The sequence below is a fragment of the Nycticebus coucang genome, chromosome 16 (assembly GCF_027406575.1).
Source record: "Nycticebus coucang isolate mNycCou1 chromosome 16, mNycCou1.pri, whole genome shotgun sequence".
NCBI classification, from domain to species: domain Eukaryota; kingdom Metazoa; phylum Chordata; class Mammalia; order Primates; family Lorisidae; genus Nycticebus; species Nycticebus coucang.
Window position 1 is genome coordinate 61,630,724 of NC_069795.1, and position 18,017 is coordinate 61,648,740.

Below are 18,017 nucleotides of genomic sequence, written 5' to 3' on the forward strand. Positions count from 1 at the left end.
GCTATTCATACCATTTTGCCATTTATCATTCCCAAAGTCTGAAACATATACACTAATGGCCAGAGTAAGCAGCAAAACCACTCGTGAGATTTCTCCTTAATTACCCAACTCTTCAAAAAAGCTGAATTTCAAAAGGATAAAATCTCAGGCCAAGAAACTTACTCCCTAGAAAGCAAAAATTGTGTAATGAAAAAAATAAAACTTTTAGTATGTAACACTTTTTGTTAAACACCAGTAACAAATTCCAAAAGCTCCAAATGATAAAATCACACATAAGAATATCTTATGTTAGTAACTACTGTAGTGAATGTTTCCTAAGAACAGAAAGAACACAATTATTCCATCCAAATAGCCTATCCTCTAAGTCAGGCGTCCTCAAACCTTTTAAACAGGGGTCCAATTCACTGTCCCTCAGACTGATGGAGGGCCGGACTATAGTTAAAAAAAAAAAACAAAAAACTATGAACAAATTCCTATGCACACTGCACATATATTATTTTGAAGTAAAAAAACAAAACAAGAACAAATACAATCACATTGCCTCATGTGGCCCGTGGGCTGCAGTTTGAGGACCCCTGCTCTAAATAACCTAACTTTTAAAAAAATAATTCTGAGAAAGGTGAAGGCATGTTGTATTTTTTCATATATTTTCAAACTACAGGTATATAAAACCATGAAGACAATGTACTCAATTTAAGAAACAAAAAGCTAATAGCCACAGCCTAAAATAACTCAAAACTTGCAAGCTGAAAAATTCTATCCAACCACATACTTTACCCACCCCCCCCCCAGGAAATCATATAATAAAACTTAACTGATTTAGCTTTCATTCGTCATGAATTTGAATAAGCTAAAGTTTATATTTAAACTTTTTAAATAAAAAACTCCAAATTACCAGTAATTTAGAATACATACAGCAAATTGCTTGCAACAATATTTAAACTACAAAACTTAATTAGCATCTACTCATCAGCAAGTAGATATCCTCCACACAAAAATAATCTAGTTACACAACAATTTGCTACCAAATATACTTAAAAAGAAAAAGGCATCCTTCTGAACTAGAAAGAAGTCTTTCCAATTACTGAAAATTAGTAGTCTGTACAAGTTACAATCTCGAAAATGTTTTTCTTAACCAACTACAAGGAAAATAAGAGAAGCACTAGGAAATAGTTGTTTTGTTATGCTGATAAAGAAAAATGGAGGAGAAAAGAATAGCTAGAATTTCTGAGGCTGATAATAAATAACCAGAGTTTGCATAAGAGGTTAGTGATCTTAAAATAGAAGTACATATTTACATATAAACATGTAACTAGGTCATTAAATTTAGAAATATAACTAATTTAACCAGTACCTTGCTTTCCACTGTAATCTCCTTAACTGCTTCAGTTATTCCTGCAATACCTGTTTAAGATTCAGCACAAAATAATTAAAATTAAATTGTAAAAATTCTATTTACCTGTTAAGAGCAATATAAAAACATTTAAAATTACCTAAATTCTCACAATTTCTCTGAAATAAAAAGACAAATATCAGCAGCATCTTCAGGTATGAACTCTAGTAGGAATAAATAATCCCAAAGGCACTTCCTTCAAATTAAAAAGAGATTAATAGAATAATTTACCATTAATTATCCTATTCTATCATTCTTCCTTGAGTCTCTATAAAATATTTTTTAAATCAACAGATTAAGAGACTACAGGATTGATATTTTGTTAAATGGGCATCAAAATTTTCTCAAAAAGGAATTGGTTATCTTGACAGAGATTGAGTGTCCCCTATCTGAAACACTTGGGACCAGAAGTATTTCAGATTTCAGACTTTTGGGAGGGTTTGGAATATTTTCATCCTTATCCGTCAAGCACCCAAATCTGAAAATCCAAAATTCCCCCAAAGCATTTTCTTTGAGCATCATATCAGCACTCAAAAGGGATTTTGGAGCCATTTCAGGTTTTGGATTTTTGGATTAGGGACACTTCACCTGTATATAAACTATTTGCTTTAGAAATCTAGAACATCCAAATATACACACTTAATATATCACACTTAAATGGGCTTTCCACGGTTTCCACGTTTTATTTAATCCTTACAAACACTGTCCTGTGAAGCAGTTAGAGTAACTGTGTGCCAAATGAAATCCCCAGAGAGGTAAAGTAATTGGCTTGTGTCTCACATCCAGTTACATGAGGAAACTGGGATATGGAAATCCACAGCAGCTTACCTGTCATTCATTTCTCTCCACCATCCCTCACTCAGCAATTATCTCAGAACCTACCTGTCTCAATGAATGTATTAAGCAAGTGGCAGTACCAGCAATCAGTAAGAAAATACATATAAATTCAAAAAACCTGTCAGTGCTCTCAAATAATTTGTTTGGCAAGGATGGGAAATAGAGACAAACATAGCTAAAGTTACTACAGAAAAAAACTAAATACAAAACATGCTTAGCTCCCTTGTTAATCTTCTAAAATTCTGATGTATCTATTCAACATACCTAAATGAAAGAATTTTGCAAATGAAAGATGTCAGAACCCAGAGATGTAGCATAAAGCTTTTACTTCATAATAGTTTTTCCAGACATTGCTATATAATAGGTATGATTATTTCATAACATTAAAACCCAAATTGTAACATATCGACAAAACGATTCACTAAATCCTGTACATAAAAACCAAATAAATGTCTTCAATTTGTCAAAACAATTACACATAGTAGTATAATGTAGTAGCATCCAAATAAACCAGAGTATTCAAAAAGACAGATACAGTTGGCAAAGAAAAAGAAAGCTCAAATGATTCTAATGAAGGTAAAGGCTGTCATGGTCAATGTTATGTCAACTTGGATAGATTGTAGTGCCCAGATGTTTGGTCTAAATGCTGTATAAAGGTATATTTTAGATGTGCTGAACATTTAAATCAGCAGACTAGGTAAAGCAGATTACCCTCCATAATGGAGGGGAAGCTCAGCCAATCAGTTTGAGACTTTAAAAGAAAAAGACTAAGGTACTCCACAAGAAGGAAATTCAGCCTCTAGACTGCCTTAGGACTCAACTGCAACATCAACACTTTGCAGAATTTCCAATCTGCAGGTGTGCCCTGTAGAATTCAGACTTGCCACCCCTGTGATCATGTGAGCCAATTCCTTAAAATAAATCTATCTATATCTACATCTATGTCTATGCAGTCATCCCCACTTATGCCTGAAACCAGATTGTATTAAATACTATATACATTATGAGCAACAGTCAATCTGATAACCAGACAGTTAAGTGACTAATGGGTGGGTAGTATATAGAATATGAACAAAGGGATGACCTACATCTTGGGCAGGTTGGGGTGGGACAACAGAAGCCATTTCAGATTGTGGACTTTTGGATTAGAGATACTCTACCTGTAAGCTATTTGTTCAAAACACTGTGCAATTTAAAACTGATATATTATTATTTCTGGAATTTTCCATTTAACATTTTTGGACAGTGGATGGCCACATTTAACTGAAGGTATAGAAAGCAGAATTGAAGATAAGAGGGATACTCTGTTCTCTGAAGAGACAAAACAAATACAAGGGCTAACAGAAAAAAAAGAAACCCAGTTAAAGCAGAGCTGAAGCAAGGGGAACTAAGCTGAATAAGTAACCAGCACCAGGTCTTATGAGTAAGTTAGAAGCATTGCATTAATCAAATTAGGACGTAATTTGCTATGGTTTTAATGTCTCCTCCCAAATTCATGTTAGTAACTGCCATTGTGATGGTATTAAGAGGATCTTTAAGAAGTGAGTATGTCATGAGGGGTATGCCCTCTTGAATGGATTAACATATTATTTTGGCAACAGGATATTCTTGGGAATGGTTTCCTGACAAAATGATGAAGTTCAGCCCCCTCAGTCTCTCACACTTCTTTGCTCATTATGGTGATGCCTTCTGCCATGTCATAATGCATCAAGAAGGCCCTCACCAGATGTGACCCTTTGATGTTAGACTTCTTAGTCTCCAGAACTGTGAGTCAAATAAACCTCTTTTCTTTATAAATTACCCAGCCTGTGGTATTGTTATGGCAGCAGAAAACAAAGACAAATTTTAAAGATAAAATTCTATGGGTATCTCTCATAAACATCAGTTACAATTTATTACATTAAATGAACTGTAGTTTTTTTCCCTATATGAAAATATTAGGAAAAACTTTCTAGTTGCGAGTTGAATTTCTGTAGATTTTTTTAGTGTCCAATCATATTGACACCTACTTATCTATGTGACAAATGACTGTGAAATATGCACATGAATTTTGGAACAGTGATTAAGGCAGACTACAACTAGACAACTCATTAACTTGACATCAGAAACAGCGCTATTATCAATGGTGCTAGACCGTCAGTACAGAATTTACTACTGATTTGCTGCCAACATTTTCCTGCTATAGGAAAACTAAAGCAGAATAGTTTAAAAATTTTAGAAACTTCAGGGGAAAAAAGTCTGACAGCACTACTTGGCGGGTAAAAAAAAAAGGGTAATTTTTGAAATCATTTTAAAAATCTGTTCAACCTGTTTTTTCTCTAGGCCTTGATATAACAATATTTAGCTCATAAGGCAGCAAATAAATTTCAGATCAAAAAGCCCAAGTCCTTAATCTATGCCCATTATCTCCATAAGCAAACCACGCAGCATCCCTTACTCAGACTACAGGAGAAACAGACTGAAGGAGGTACTTTAATCTGTGCAGATTACTCAACCCTCTGTGGAATACAGATGATTCTCAATGGGGGGTGGGGGGGCAGCAATTATTCCCCTCCAAGAACATTTAGTAATGTCTGTAGACATTCTTGTTTGTCACAACTAGGGAACGCTGCTGGCATATAGTAGGCAGAAACTACAGATACTGCTAAACATTTTACAATGCACACGAAATAAAGAATTTCTGGCCCAAAATGTCAACAGCACCAAGGTTGAGAAACTCTGCTGTTACTACTGCTAAAGATAAATGTGTGTACCTCCTAGGACTCAGAGGGAGAAAACCTGTTTTTAGTATTATGAATTTAAACTTAGAAAACATTTTCTTCATCAAAACTAAGTCATAAATGGTAGCTAAAGTAACACATAATACTAGTTACATAAATATAATGGCAACGAAGGGTTTTAGGACTTAGAATAAAAAAGCTTACTTGGAGTTCCAAAATAAGCCTTATGAAAGCCTTAAATTAAACAATATTTAATGAACAACTTCCATATCATACAATATGATGGACACTGAGAATTCAACAATGAATCTCCACAATCAGAGAGCTCAGAATTTCTAAATTTCAGAAATTCTAGTAGCTCAAAGCTACTAGAATGACTAGTAGTAGTCATTGAAAAAATAATTAAATACTTTTACATGTCAGTCCTCTGGTTAAAATAAATACAAGTATAGTATAGTTCCTGTCACAGAGGTCATAGCCAGCAATGAAATGACATGTAAGCAAGAAATTCTAAAGCAATGCAGTAGGCATGCTCAGTATTTCTGACTGGCTTTATTTTTTCTTCTATTTAGAAATATAAAAGGGCCAGGAGCAGTGGCTCACACCTGTAATCCTAGCACTCTGGGGGGCGGAAGCAGGTGGATTGTTTGAGCTCAGGAATTTAAGACTAGCTTGAGCAAAAGTGAGACCCTGTCTCTACTAAAACAGAAACACTAGCCAGGAGTGGTGGCATAAGCCTGTAGTTCGAGGTTGCTGTGAGCTATGATGGCACAGCACTCTTCCCAGGGTGGCACTCTTTAGCACTCTAAAAAAAAAAAAAGGAAATAAATAAACATAAGAGAAAATAATAGGGGTATTTTCAAATTGCAAATGAAGTAGCAGGTACTATAGAAATTTGGCACACTCCAAAGGCATTTTTTTTTTTTTTGCAGTTTTTGGCCGGGGCTGGGCTTGAACCTACCACCTCCGGCATATGGGGCCAGCGACCTCCTCCTTTGAGCCACAGGCACCACCCAAAAGGCATTTTTTTCCTTTGTTTCTAATTTGTCCCTTTTCCTTTTTCATGTAAAAGTATACCGGAACAAAACTGTGCCTTCCATATCCTCTTTTTCACTCAAAGCTGTTACAAAAGGTTGTGAAAGAGTTTAAAACAACTTAACCTAAGTACATGCCATTCTATTTTCCTCTTACCTGTGTTGTGATATGTATCTACCCAGCCTCCATCACCATCATCTTCTTCAATAATAGCTTCCAATTCATCTGAATATTCCATCTGTTTGCACCGCTTATAACATGGCACTATAAAAAAAAAAAAGAAATCCACCACACCATGGCGAATACAGTTACTAAGACATAATCTGTTAACCATAAATCCACTAGAAAGAAGAGATAGTGTAAATATTATATTTTATGGAATAAACTAACAAAATATTAAGTGAATATATTTTACTTTTAATGAAAGTTATATTAGGCCACAGACAATTATTTGACCACATTCATCTTTCTCAATATTGCTTTGTCAGAAGACAAGTAGAAAGGCTGTTCGGAGTGTTCTACGTATTTCTTTACCATGACAGTCTGTGAAAAACAGCAGGCTGAAGACAGAGATGACATTGTTCAATTTCAGGCTAATGAATACTACCTTGTTTGTTTTTTTTTTTTAATTAATTAATTTATTTTTTTATTTTTTGGTCAGGGCTGGGTTTGAACCTGTCACCTCTGATATATGGGGCTGGCGCCCTACTCCTTTGAGCCACAGGAGCTGCCCCAATACTACCTTGTTTTAATGGCTTATTCTCGTAACATGGTACTACCTCTCATACTCTGAGGTGGTAGGTAACCTCTGGTTTTCAAAGCTAAAATAATGTTCAATACGAATTTCAAGATTCATATTTAAGTTCTAGTTATTCCCAATAAATAGTTTAAAATTCACCAAATTGCTCAATTTCACTTTCTTATTCCAAACTGGTGCAGAGTTCTTCATACAGAAAATATGTCAACTAACAGATATTACGATGTATAAACCTAAATGTGAACATAAAGTAAAAACATGGTGTGGGTCAACAAATTAAAATTACTCTATTTTTTTAAATAAGCAGGATATAAATTACTATGATGGTTATGGGCAAGAAAAAAACTGTTGTTTTGTATATATTATTTTCCCTTTTCCTATAAGTAAATTAGAGTAGAAATCAATGTACTATTTTATTATTTAGGGACTGTAACACCTTTTTGATGTTGTTTTAAATTACCTTCAAAGGACACTACATGTTTCAAACATTTTTTGTGCCTACAGGCAATCCTTCAATGGCATAATGGATAATAAAACCTTTGAGTTTTTAGATGTCAAAGGTGGTACCAACTTCATTTTCCATGAAAAATTTAAGTCTAAAGAAGATAAAATCATATACCTAAAAAGATTATGATGTCAACTTAAAAAAATCCAATAGGAATAAGTCTAACTTTCCTTATGTTTCCTAGATCTTTTTGGCAAAAAGAAATAAAAAGGGAAGAGATAAAATCAACTAAGAAAAAAAAATTTCCAGCAGTAAAAACCCTAGAGCTTCATTAAATTTCTGAATTTCTATTTGAGAGAAGCTATAAGAATAGCTTTAAGCAAAAATTTGGATCAATAAGAGCTAAGTGTTTTTCATGTGGTTGATTTTAATATAACTATACAAAATTTACTAATGTACATGACATAATTCTTACCATTTTTGGTTACCAAAAATTGTTTGGTTGTTGGTAGGTATGCCTTCACTTTTACCTCCTCCCCCGTTGCCCTTTAAAAACAGTAAAAAGCACAAAAATACAAAATATATTTAAAAAGGCAAATACAGAAGATATTAACCTCAAACTCAAATTCAAACATATAAATCTCAAAACTATAGAATCCAAACCCCTGAGAAAACTTTTTAAAACTGATACGGGAAGGAAGCTATATGTTAGGGCATGTAAAAGCACAATAATAATATAAGTGAAATATACTAAGTGATACAGATAGAGCTAACAGAATTTGGATTAAATATTAGACAACAAAGTAGAATAATAGACAACAATCTAGTAACTATCATGTTTGTCTTTATACAAAAAGAAAATGCTGCTCCTTAGTAGCCTATTACATAATGCTGCTCCTTATAGCCTATTACATAATCTCTCAGATTTTTATTCCTAAAGTATTGTTCATCTTGAGGACAAGAAAAAGCAGGGGAAAAGCTGCATGACATTATATAACAATGTAGGTGGTTGGCAAAAATCTCTGTTCCTGCCACTGAATTAAAATTGCAACTAAGAGACATAAGATGTTTTGAATAAGATGATGATGTTGAGAATAATAATGCTTGAAATTATAACAAGAAATCCCTTATTTATAACAAGAAATCCCTTATTACTAAGTGCCTAAGTATAGAGCTTAGAACTATAACATGTACTATTTTCAATTAATTCTCATAACTCTAAAAGATAGGTAATGCTGGCCGGGTGCAGTCTCATGCCTGTAATACTAGCACTCTGGGAGGCCAAGGCTGGTGGATCACCTGAGGGTAGGAGTTTGACCAGCCTGAGCAAGAGTGGGACCCTATTTCTACTAAAAATAGAAAAACTAGCCAGGTGCTGTGGCAGTCTTCTAGGTTTTTTTACAAATGCCAACTGTCAGATTCAACAATGTCACGGCAACGCCTGAAGTTCTACAAGGAGTTAGAATAAGGTCATGATAGCACTTCTGGATATGAAGCATGGAAATAATCTGTTTGTAGCTCTGATTTAAAATGAGTTATTCCTTTGGCTCAGTAATTTAGCCAGAAGTGTAGACAATGAGGTGGGGTGTAACTGAGTTCTAAGTTAGAATAAAATTACTGCAACAATAAATTCATAAAACATAAATGGAAACTAGTGGTACCAGATGGAAGATTCTACATAGCATTCTGAGAGGCAGAGATAGGTGGATTGCCTGAGTTCACAAGTTTGAGACCAGCCTGAGCCAGAGTGAGACCTCCTTTCTAAAAACAGACCAGTACTGTGGCGGGCAGATATAGTCCCACTTATTGGGGAGGCTGAGGCAAAAGAATCGCTTGAGCCCAAGCGTTTCAGGTTGCTGTGAGCTATGATGCCATGCAATCTACTAGGGGCAACAAAGTGAGACTGTCTCAAAAAAAAAACAAAACAAAAACAAACAAAAAAAAAAAACAGAAAATTCTGTCCATAATATAAACCCCTATAGCAATACTATAAATCAACACCTAAACTATTTAGACAATTAATGGCTATGACAAAGAAATCTCAATAAAGACAATGCATATGCATCATATTAAAAAATCCTAAACCAGTTCTTTTCACAAAATATCAGGTTAAATTTTATATACCTATTTAACTTGAAATATATATATAATTCAGATCAAAACTTAGCTAAATATACTTTAAACAGAAAATTTAGGATAGAGACAAAAAAAGAATCTCTTACTAAATCAGAGAGCTACCGGGATGAGCCCCATTTTATATATGGAACAAAAATACATGTGGGAAAGAAAAAGACATAAAAATAAATGATTCTGATATTTTGATCTTTTTTAGTATGCCATAGGAGATTAAAAAGCCGTAGGAGATTTAAAAAGCAACTGACAAAAAGCAGTGACGACTATATCAAGTACAAGTTAAATATAAGAATGAAGGGGTCTAAAATAGGCCACAGATGAAACAGAATTCCAACTCTGACTTTAAAAAGCTTAATTATTTAAGCTCTTTAGATAGTAACAAAAACATTATGACAATTAGAATCTTGTTAATTACAGAACCTTTACCCCCAATCAACACTCTACCTTTCAACTATGACTGAAAAATGTTATTGAATAAAAATAAATTGAAACACCCCCATCCAAAAAGGTGGTAATTCCAAAGAATTCCAGTTCAAATAAAATAGTTCTGTCACTACTGAGATCACTTTTCCAGTTACTGTCAGAGATTTTTTACCATAGGTACTTGAAAATAATGATACTGTATTAGTATTTGGGATATTTTAAAATATATGTTGTGAGAACTGCTAAATTGTTCAAAGTACTTTCGTAACCAAGAGAAAAGTTACTGAGGAAAATTAAAATTTAAAGTCTCTTAAGAAGCAGACTTATGGTTAAGACCATAATCAGGGTCATGAATTTTTACTTCCTTAAAAGGGGCACATACTTTTGAATCTTAACAGAAAATGTTCATGTCTTTTGTTTTAAAGAACATAAAACTGCAAAATCTCTACACTGTCACAAAAAATGTTCAATAAACATTTATTAATAAAAAAGCTGATCAAATTTATTAAACTCTTGAACATTACTTTTTAAAGAATTACAAGATCAGACCTAAATTCAATAAAGAAAGGAAGTAAATGCATTTATCTCAAATATGTTCACTTTTGTGCTAAAGAGCTAAAAGTCGTAACACTCACTTGTTCTTCATTTTACTTTGGCTATTATTGAGCCAGTTTTAACATAAAATTTACTGAGATAACAAACTGCTCATTCTAATTTTCACACACTGACCTACTTTGCCATAATTCTGAATCCACACCTTTTACTAATTTTTTCTTCACTCAATATTACTTACCATTGCCATGTTGGACAGTGATGGACTAAGTGATCTCCAGCTGCCACAAACTATTCAGGATGTGGAAGGAATGTAAAAAAAAGGGAGAAAGACTGAATATCAGGTGGCAAAATACCAAACTGATTGTTCTGAATACCTTTAATATTTAATAATTAAAATGCAAAAAGCACCAAACCTATTTTACCAGCCTTAAAATTTATTTTCATCATTATTAATCTCCAAAAACATTTAACATCCATAAAAACTTGAATCAATCTTGGAAGAAAAATACACTCAGTACTATTTTTTAAAAAATATTCAATGTTTATCATTGGATTTAAAAATGCAAAAAGGACTGGGTGCAGTGGCTCACATCTATAATCCTAGCACTCTGGGAGGCTGAGGTCGGTGGAGTGCCTGAGCTCATGGGTTCGAAACCAGTCTGAGCAAGAGCAAGACCCCATGTCTAAAAACAGCCAGGTGCTGTGGCAGACACCTATAGTCCCAGCTACTCAGGAGGCTGAGGCAGGAGAATCGCTTGAGCCAAGAGTTTGAGGTTGCTGTGAGTTATGACGTCACAGCACCCTACCGAGGGCAACAAAGTGAGACTCTGTCTCAACAAATAAATAAATATGCAAAAAGCATACAATATCATGCAACTAATAAAGGTAAGGCTATAAGATTAAAATGTCAAAATCCATTTTAAGAATAAATAAAATGTAGTAAGTAATCATTGAAATATAGTAAAAATCTGAAAAATTTACTAAATAGATACAAGTCCATAATGTAAACCTATTTTACTACATCACAGTGCACATTTTTCCTTCCTTTTATTATTTTTAAAAATTTAAGCAATAGCTAATTTTGAAAGCTTTCCATACTCTTATGGAATCACTAATAGAGAAATGCAGTGCCAAACAATGGGGAAAAGGTTAGAAGCTTTTCGCTTGTGTAAACAAACTCTGAACTTTCTGCGCAAGCTGAACTGTGCAAGTTTTTTTCTTCAGAATTAAAAACTGAACTTGGAAAGAAGGAGTTTAGTTTACATGGACATGAACCAAAGGACAGAAATCCTGCTTACTTCTGAGAGCAGAGAAGTCTGTTCAGCTTAACGGCAGTGTCCCAAGTCAAGCAGTATGTGCACATACTTTCTCAATTACTTCTATTTCACAATAGCTCTAACTTATTAAAATCTTGTATTGTTTATGAGTTTATTACACAGCAAAAAATTACAATATACTTCATCTATTATTTTTCTGAGAAAGTATGCCTACATAAAATACACTATTTTGACAGTAAAATTCTACCAAATAAGAATCCTGAAAATAACCCTCTTTTAGCAGGAATTATGAACAAGATATAACAAGCTGTATCTCCAAAAGAACTTTATAAATGTTTTTGTTCTTTTATCTCAAATAATCTATTATTTAAACTGGTTAAAAACAAAAACCAAAATAAAGACAATAGTTTCTTTCTCAAATTTTAAACATTTTGAGGTCACTGCAACCAAATGTTACATTTAGCTCTGTAGTTATCATGAACTTATTACGACCAAAAGTAATCATTTAAACAAAATGCAAGGAAGACAAAGATTTAAAAATAAAAATTCTTTAACCATACTACCTTGAAGTACCAATACTGTAATATTTTATCCCTCAGCAGTATCTGTTTTAAAAAAAAACCCAGAAACACTAGACATTAAGGAACATTATAAGACACGCAGAACTGTACCAATAATTAGTATATGTGTACATCTGCCCTTGTAGGCAATGATCGCTATTACCTGCTTCCTATGTGCAAATAAAAAGGAAGCTACAGACAAAATTTCTAAATGAACAACATTGCCTGCAGTATCATTAAATTAAATGATTAAATACTTTTAAATACTTAAACACTCATAGTTATTAAATACTTTCTTGTGATATCAACAAACAATTTTGACTCACTCCAGCAAGACAGTACCGATGTATCTTGGTGAACAACTCTATTCATCAAGCTACCCTATTAATAGTTTTCTACTTAATCAAGCCATACACATACCCAACACTGAAGTGTTCTTTTCAGATGACAGAATATTAGACACTAGCTACCCCTTTTTTAAACACAGTATTTCCATACCTCTAAATGAAAACAAAAAGATAGCTGGAGTTTGACAGGCAGAAACCCAAAAATAGTAAGAGGAAACAAATCAACTCAGTATATTTACCTAAAGTAATGATGCCTTCCCATTTTCCTCCTCCAAGTTCATTCTAGTCTAACTCATTTCTGTACCTGTGCTCTTTCCCAAGCCAACATTATATGCTTGGTACCCAGCTGGGTTAGTTTTGCCTTGGATATTTTTAAAAAGGGGATAATTCATAAATTATTTTACAATGTAATTAAGTATAATTATTTATTCTAGGATGAATCCCTGTTTTAAACAGCTTAATTCTATCCAATGACCACCGACTTGTACCTCTAACTCCAACTATCTATTCAACAATTCATCTTCACAGAGAGGAGATAAAAGAGACCAGGAAGAACAGCATACTTTTCATCTGTACTCTTGATTTCAGATGCTTAAAGAGCCAGGTCTAAATTACGGCTTTGTTTGGCAAGAATGTTAATGATATCCTCAACATCAAACCTTGGTTTTATTTGGCATTTGAGGTATTAACTTAATGAAATCTAAGTTAGAATAGGACCTTCAGAAAATGTCTAACCCAAACCTTTCATTTTATGATGAAGAAACACGAGGCCTAGCCTGGGTAGCTTAACTGATTTGCTGAAATTAAGAGAAATTAGAAAAATGGGTCTAGAAAGCCAAGCTCCTAGGTTATTTCAATATCACTACATTATCTTCACTAAAAATAAAGACAACTGTAAATAAAAGATCAATTTAGCAAATCATTCTTAAAACCCATCAGAATTCTGGACTATAGAGATTCTATCACAATTGAAAATTAGAAGATCAGTTAATTCTCTGGCTAGAGGCCTTGGAATTTATAGCAACAGTGTCATCACACAACATGGCTTTTTTCAAAATAATTAATAGAATTCTATTGCCAATGAGTGGTATTTTCAGTGAGAGTTAAAAGATCAAGCTTATATAGTCTTTTATTAAGAACAAAATAAGTCTCTAAGGTCAGGTGTGGTAGTTCATCTCATGCCTGTAATCCTAGCATTCTGGGAGGCAGGAGGATAAATGGAGGTTCAAGACCAGCCTGAGCAAGAACGAGACCTTATCTCTAATAAAAATAGAAAAATTAGCCAGACACAGTGGCATGCACACCTATAGTCCCAGTAACTCAGGAGGCTAAAGTAGAGAAATCTCTTGAGCCCAGGGCCTTGAGGCTGAGTGAGCAATGATGCCACTTGTATTCCAGCCTGCACAAAATGAAGAGTTTTAAAAAAACAAAAAAAAGCCTGATAAAGCCAGAACTATTCACAAAACTTGAGTCAAAAATGTTTTAGTCTAGTATTTATTTCTCTAGGGACAATAAAATAAACTACCTAAACAAAAAAGTATTATACAAATTTGATGGACAAGTAAAAAGATTCCTCAAAATACAATTTTATGTGAAAAATTCAATAAAATACAATTGGCCTATTGGCTGTTAGTTCCAGCATTAAGCACTTTCAACATTACGTGGGTGGTAGAACAAGTGAAATAATGATTGAAAAAATCCGTGTCAAGTATGTAGTAATAAAATATTTATGCTGAACATTAAGAGAAAATAATATCTAAGTAGTAATCAAAGTTTCCTAATGGCAAGCCATAAAACCTTACATCTGGTATAGATGGAGCCAAGGCAGCAAACACTAAAGAGCTTGCTGTGTTGTTCAGGATAACACAAATATGAGTGAAGGATAAGTGACTATAGGACTCTTTTTCCATTCCTTCTCCACCCTCATTTCTAACTAATGAGGAACTATAGAGAAATATGAGAAGTGGCAAATTCAGACAGAAGTTACATTTTTCTTCTATGGGAAGTAAAAGGCTCAATAAATCACTAATATAGTCAACAAAATCTAATTTTACTAAAATTAAAATTAAAGTTCAAAATGTTTTCTATAAAGCAGAAAAGCCCACCTACTTTAACATAATTGTAAAATATAAAGCCTTCAGAATGTCTTCAACACTCACCTCTTCTGGGGTAATTACACCTGTTTCCTTAAACTTAGATTCCTAAAGAGAGCAAATAGAGTTAACAGTATTACACTCTTTCACTGTCAATTAAAAATGTTTTAGGAAAAATTCTACACATGGAACACATACAAAATACATATATATACTGGGTACCTGACCACAGGAATATACAAATCTAATGTAAGAAACGGCATGAAAATAATTACAATAGTATTTGATTAGTGCTATAATAGAATAATGGTCCATGGAAAAATATTCCAAGATCTAAACAAAAATGAAGCTTTACAGTGATCCTGTGAAATGACCAGATAGCTTTATTTTACAGTACAATAAAAATATCTTAAAGATTCTTAGCCATCTTACAATTCAGCCAATGTCTTATTTAAACTGAGTAAATAAATACTAGCAAGCAATCTAGAAATCATTTAGCATTTTCCCGTAATTCTCATCTCTACAAGATACTTTAAGATACTTTACTTCTAAACTTTAAGTTATATGAAAGATTGTGTGGTAGAGTCTACAAAAATGAAGATTCATTTATGAACATTATTCATCCAATATTATTCATGTTTACTTAATTACACGCACCTGGCACTATTTGAGGCAAGCATGTGAATAAAACAAACCAAACTAACTCATTCTTCCCCTCATAATGAGTTTCAACTGTAGTTGAGGGAGAAAAGCCTGGTAATGAACACCACAGGCAAAGAAAAATGAAGCAGAGAGGAAACTTCGATGGGAGGTGGGGGTAATGGTCATTTAAAACAGAATGATAAGAGAACAAAGACTTCACAGACCTGAAAACTTTAAGGAAAGGAACAAGCGGTCAGACTTTAGGAAGAGGAGCATTTCAAGCAGAAAGAGGGAAGACCACATACAAAAAACCCTGGATGCATGAGTGTGCTTAATGAAATAATGCAGAGGAGGTCAGATTAGTTTAAGCAAGAGAAATCACTGTACAGAGGAAAAGACAGAGCCTTAAAGGGCAGCGGCTGTGGCTCGAGGAGTAGGGTGCTGGCCCCATATACAGAGGTTGGCAGGTTCAAGCCCGCCTGGGCCAAAACTGCAAAAAAAAAAAAGACAGAGCCTTAAAAATGTTTGTATGGACTTTAGTTTTTACTGCATGTATGTCCTTCAAACAAAACATGATTTCTTCTTAATTTAAAAAAAAAATTTACATATACATGTGTTTATTAGGTTTCCATTTGATTTTTTCTTTTTACTTGCTAAGAGAAGGACACTACTTCTTTCCTGGGGATTTGCTTTTTCTACTTCCCTTCCCTCACCTAGCAGGAAACTATAAACATTTTCTGTGCAAACCAATAGTTTGCAAAAGAGTGACAAGGAAAGGGTCGCTAATTCTGCTTTCCTTTTTTCTAAACATAGACACCTTACACACTGAGATATTAAAGCTTCTTTCTCAGTTTGATGAACGAGTGAAATGACTCCCCCAATGTAATTCTATGCCATAAGTTCAATAAAATACAACTGGCCTATAAAATAGCCATTTTATATTTAATTTGGGTAGTTTTTTTCTCTCTCCCTGAAACTAAAGTCATTAACGATTGTGTATTATTAAAATGGTATGTATGTATAAGTAGATATGCTAAGTAGATACGCTATTCTGAAAGTAGATATGCTATTCTGAAAAGGTTAACAGTATGTAAAAGCATTTGGTTCAAACATCAAAATTATTTTCAAATTTTAAGTAAGTTGACTAATCTTAATTAAGATAACTTTCACAGGAAATAAATATAAACACACAGGAGTTGGAATTCGCATTTACAATTGTTCCTAACTTTGTTCTTATTTGGCCCAACAAGGTATCACCTTAAAAGGAGTCTGAGAATAAAAAGCACAGATCTAACAGTTCCCTCTGTCATGGAAAGGGAGCAAAGTAAAACTGTCCACTATTTTTCTTCGTACATCAGAGTTTGTCACCCCCACGCTGAGACTGGTAAAATTCTAATTGAAAGAAAACTTCAAAGAAAAAAAAAAAGCTTGCCATTCATTTACTAACACTGCTCGCTTTTCAGAAAGCAAAAATAAAATTATGACAAAAAACTTAACTACAGAAGTTATTTTTAAAAAACTTGATCGCTGTTCCAGAAAACAGTCGCTGCTGTTATAACTAATGTGGCACAATTTTTGCTTTAAAAATGTTATACTGTTACCAATTAAAAAAAAAAAAACTATCCAAAAGGATGAAGCCGCTCCTTACTATCACTGTTTTAAGATAAATAACCAGCTACGGCTATTTAAAAAGCTTGGGGAAGAAAGGTTTTGCTTATTAGCTGAGTTCAAGGTTACAGAATGAGATGTTAAAAATTCCAACTCTTTTCTCTAAAATCTAACCGAGTGGACCTCAGTAACAACTTACCCATTTCGTATTTCCAATACTCTTACTACATGTAAGAGTATTTCTATAAAACTTGCAAGTGACATATATCATTTTTATACAAAATATTAAATTCATTTTTTAAAAAGACAAGCAAAATCCTTGCTTTAAGACTTATATGTTAGCATTTAACGTTCTTAAACCTATTTGGCTGCTGACCCTCTTCCAACCCGACCTCCCGAGACGCGCAGAATTATGACGGAAAAAAGGGGAGCACGCACAGAGCGTCGCCCCAAGTTTACCCCTAAAAGCCAGTAAGCCCTACCGAAGAGTCGGGTAAGACCACGGATGGGGGCAGGACCTGCGTCCCGCCCTCACCACCTTCCTACACCTTTCCCCGCTGGAAAAAGACTATGACTCCTCCCGCGCGGGGTCCCAGCGGAGTTGAGCAGGTGTCTGACAGCCCCTGGCAAACTCGGCCTGGCTTACCTTGAGGACCGGGGTCAGGTACTCAGCCACTTCCAGTGCCTTTCCCTTCACCGTGTTAATCACATTCTGCATCCTGGGGCCGGAGTAGCAGCCGGCCCCTCGAAGGGGTGGGAAGGGCGGCCGAGACAGGGGCTGGGAAGTCAGAAAATGTTCCCGCTGCCGCCGACTCGCATCAGCACCGGGTCGGCGACACCCGAGGGGGCAGGACTGGACACGACGGGACAGACGGGACGAAGGGGAGGGGCAGCGCGCGCGCGAGGGCAGGGCGCGAGCGCCCCGGGCAGCGCGCGGGTGTACCAGGCCCCGCAGTCCCGACCTCCTCTGAGTGAGGGTAGAGGGGCCGAGGGGAGAGCTGGGGTTAGAAACGGGCGCACGCGCACCCCTTGCACTCTCGGGCGCAGTCTTTCTTCCCTTTGCTTCACTCGCGCTCTTTCCAGCTTCCCCTTCCTTCTCTCACTCTCTTGCCGTAGCTCCGCCGCCACCTGGGCCTCACGTGACCGCGGACTCTCCTGGCACGTGACGCGAAGAAGGCCGCGCTTGGGTGGG

General features: G+C 35.0%; 1 protein-coding gene across 1 annotated transcript in view; it reads right to left on the reverse strand.

Moving 5' to 3' along the window:
- The window catches only part of ATG3 (autophagy related 3), a 34,687-nt gene extending 16,719 nt beyond the window's left edge, over positions 1-17,968 (reverse strand). The window contains exons 1-7 of the mRNA XM_053565869.1: positions 17,852-17,968; positions 17,472-17,603; positions 14,642-14,683; positions 10,537-10,586; positions 7,663-7,733; positions 6,142-6,249; positions 1,355-1,404 (exon numbers count right to left, since the gene is read on the reverse strand). Coding sequence (XP_053421844.1) covers positions 1,355-1,404; positions 6,142-6,249; positions 7,663-7,733; positions 10,537-10,586; positions 14,642-14,683; positions 17,472-17,543 — 393 coding nt within the window. The 5' untranslated portion in view covers positions 17,544-17,603; positions 17,852-17,968. The remainder of the gene's footprint in view (positions 1-1,354; positions 1,405-6,141; positions 6,250-7,662; positions 7,734-10,536; positions 10,587-14,641; positions 14,684-17,471; positions 17,604-17,851) is intronic.
- Positions 17,969-18,017: the final 49 nt, after the last annotated feature.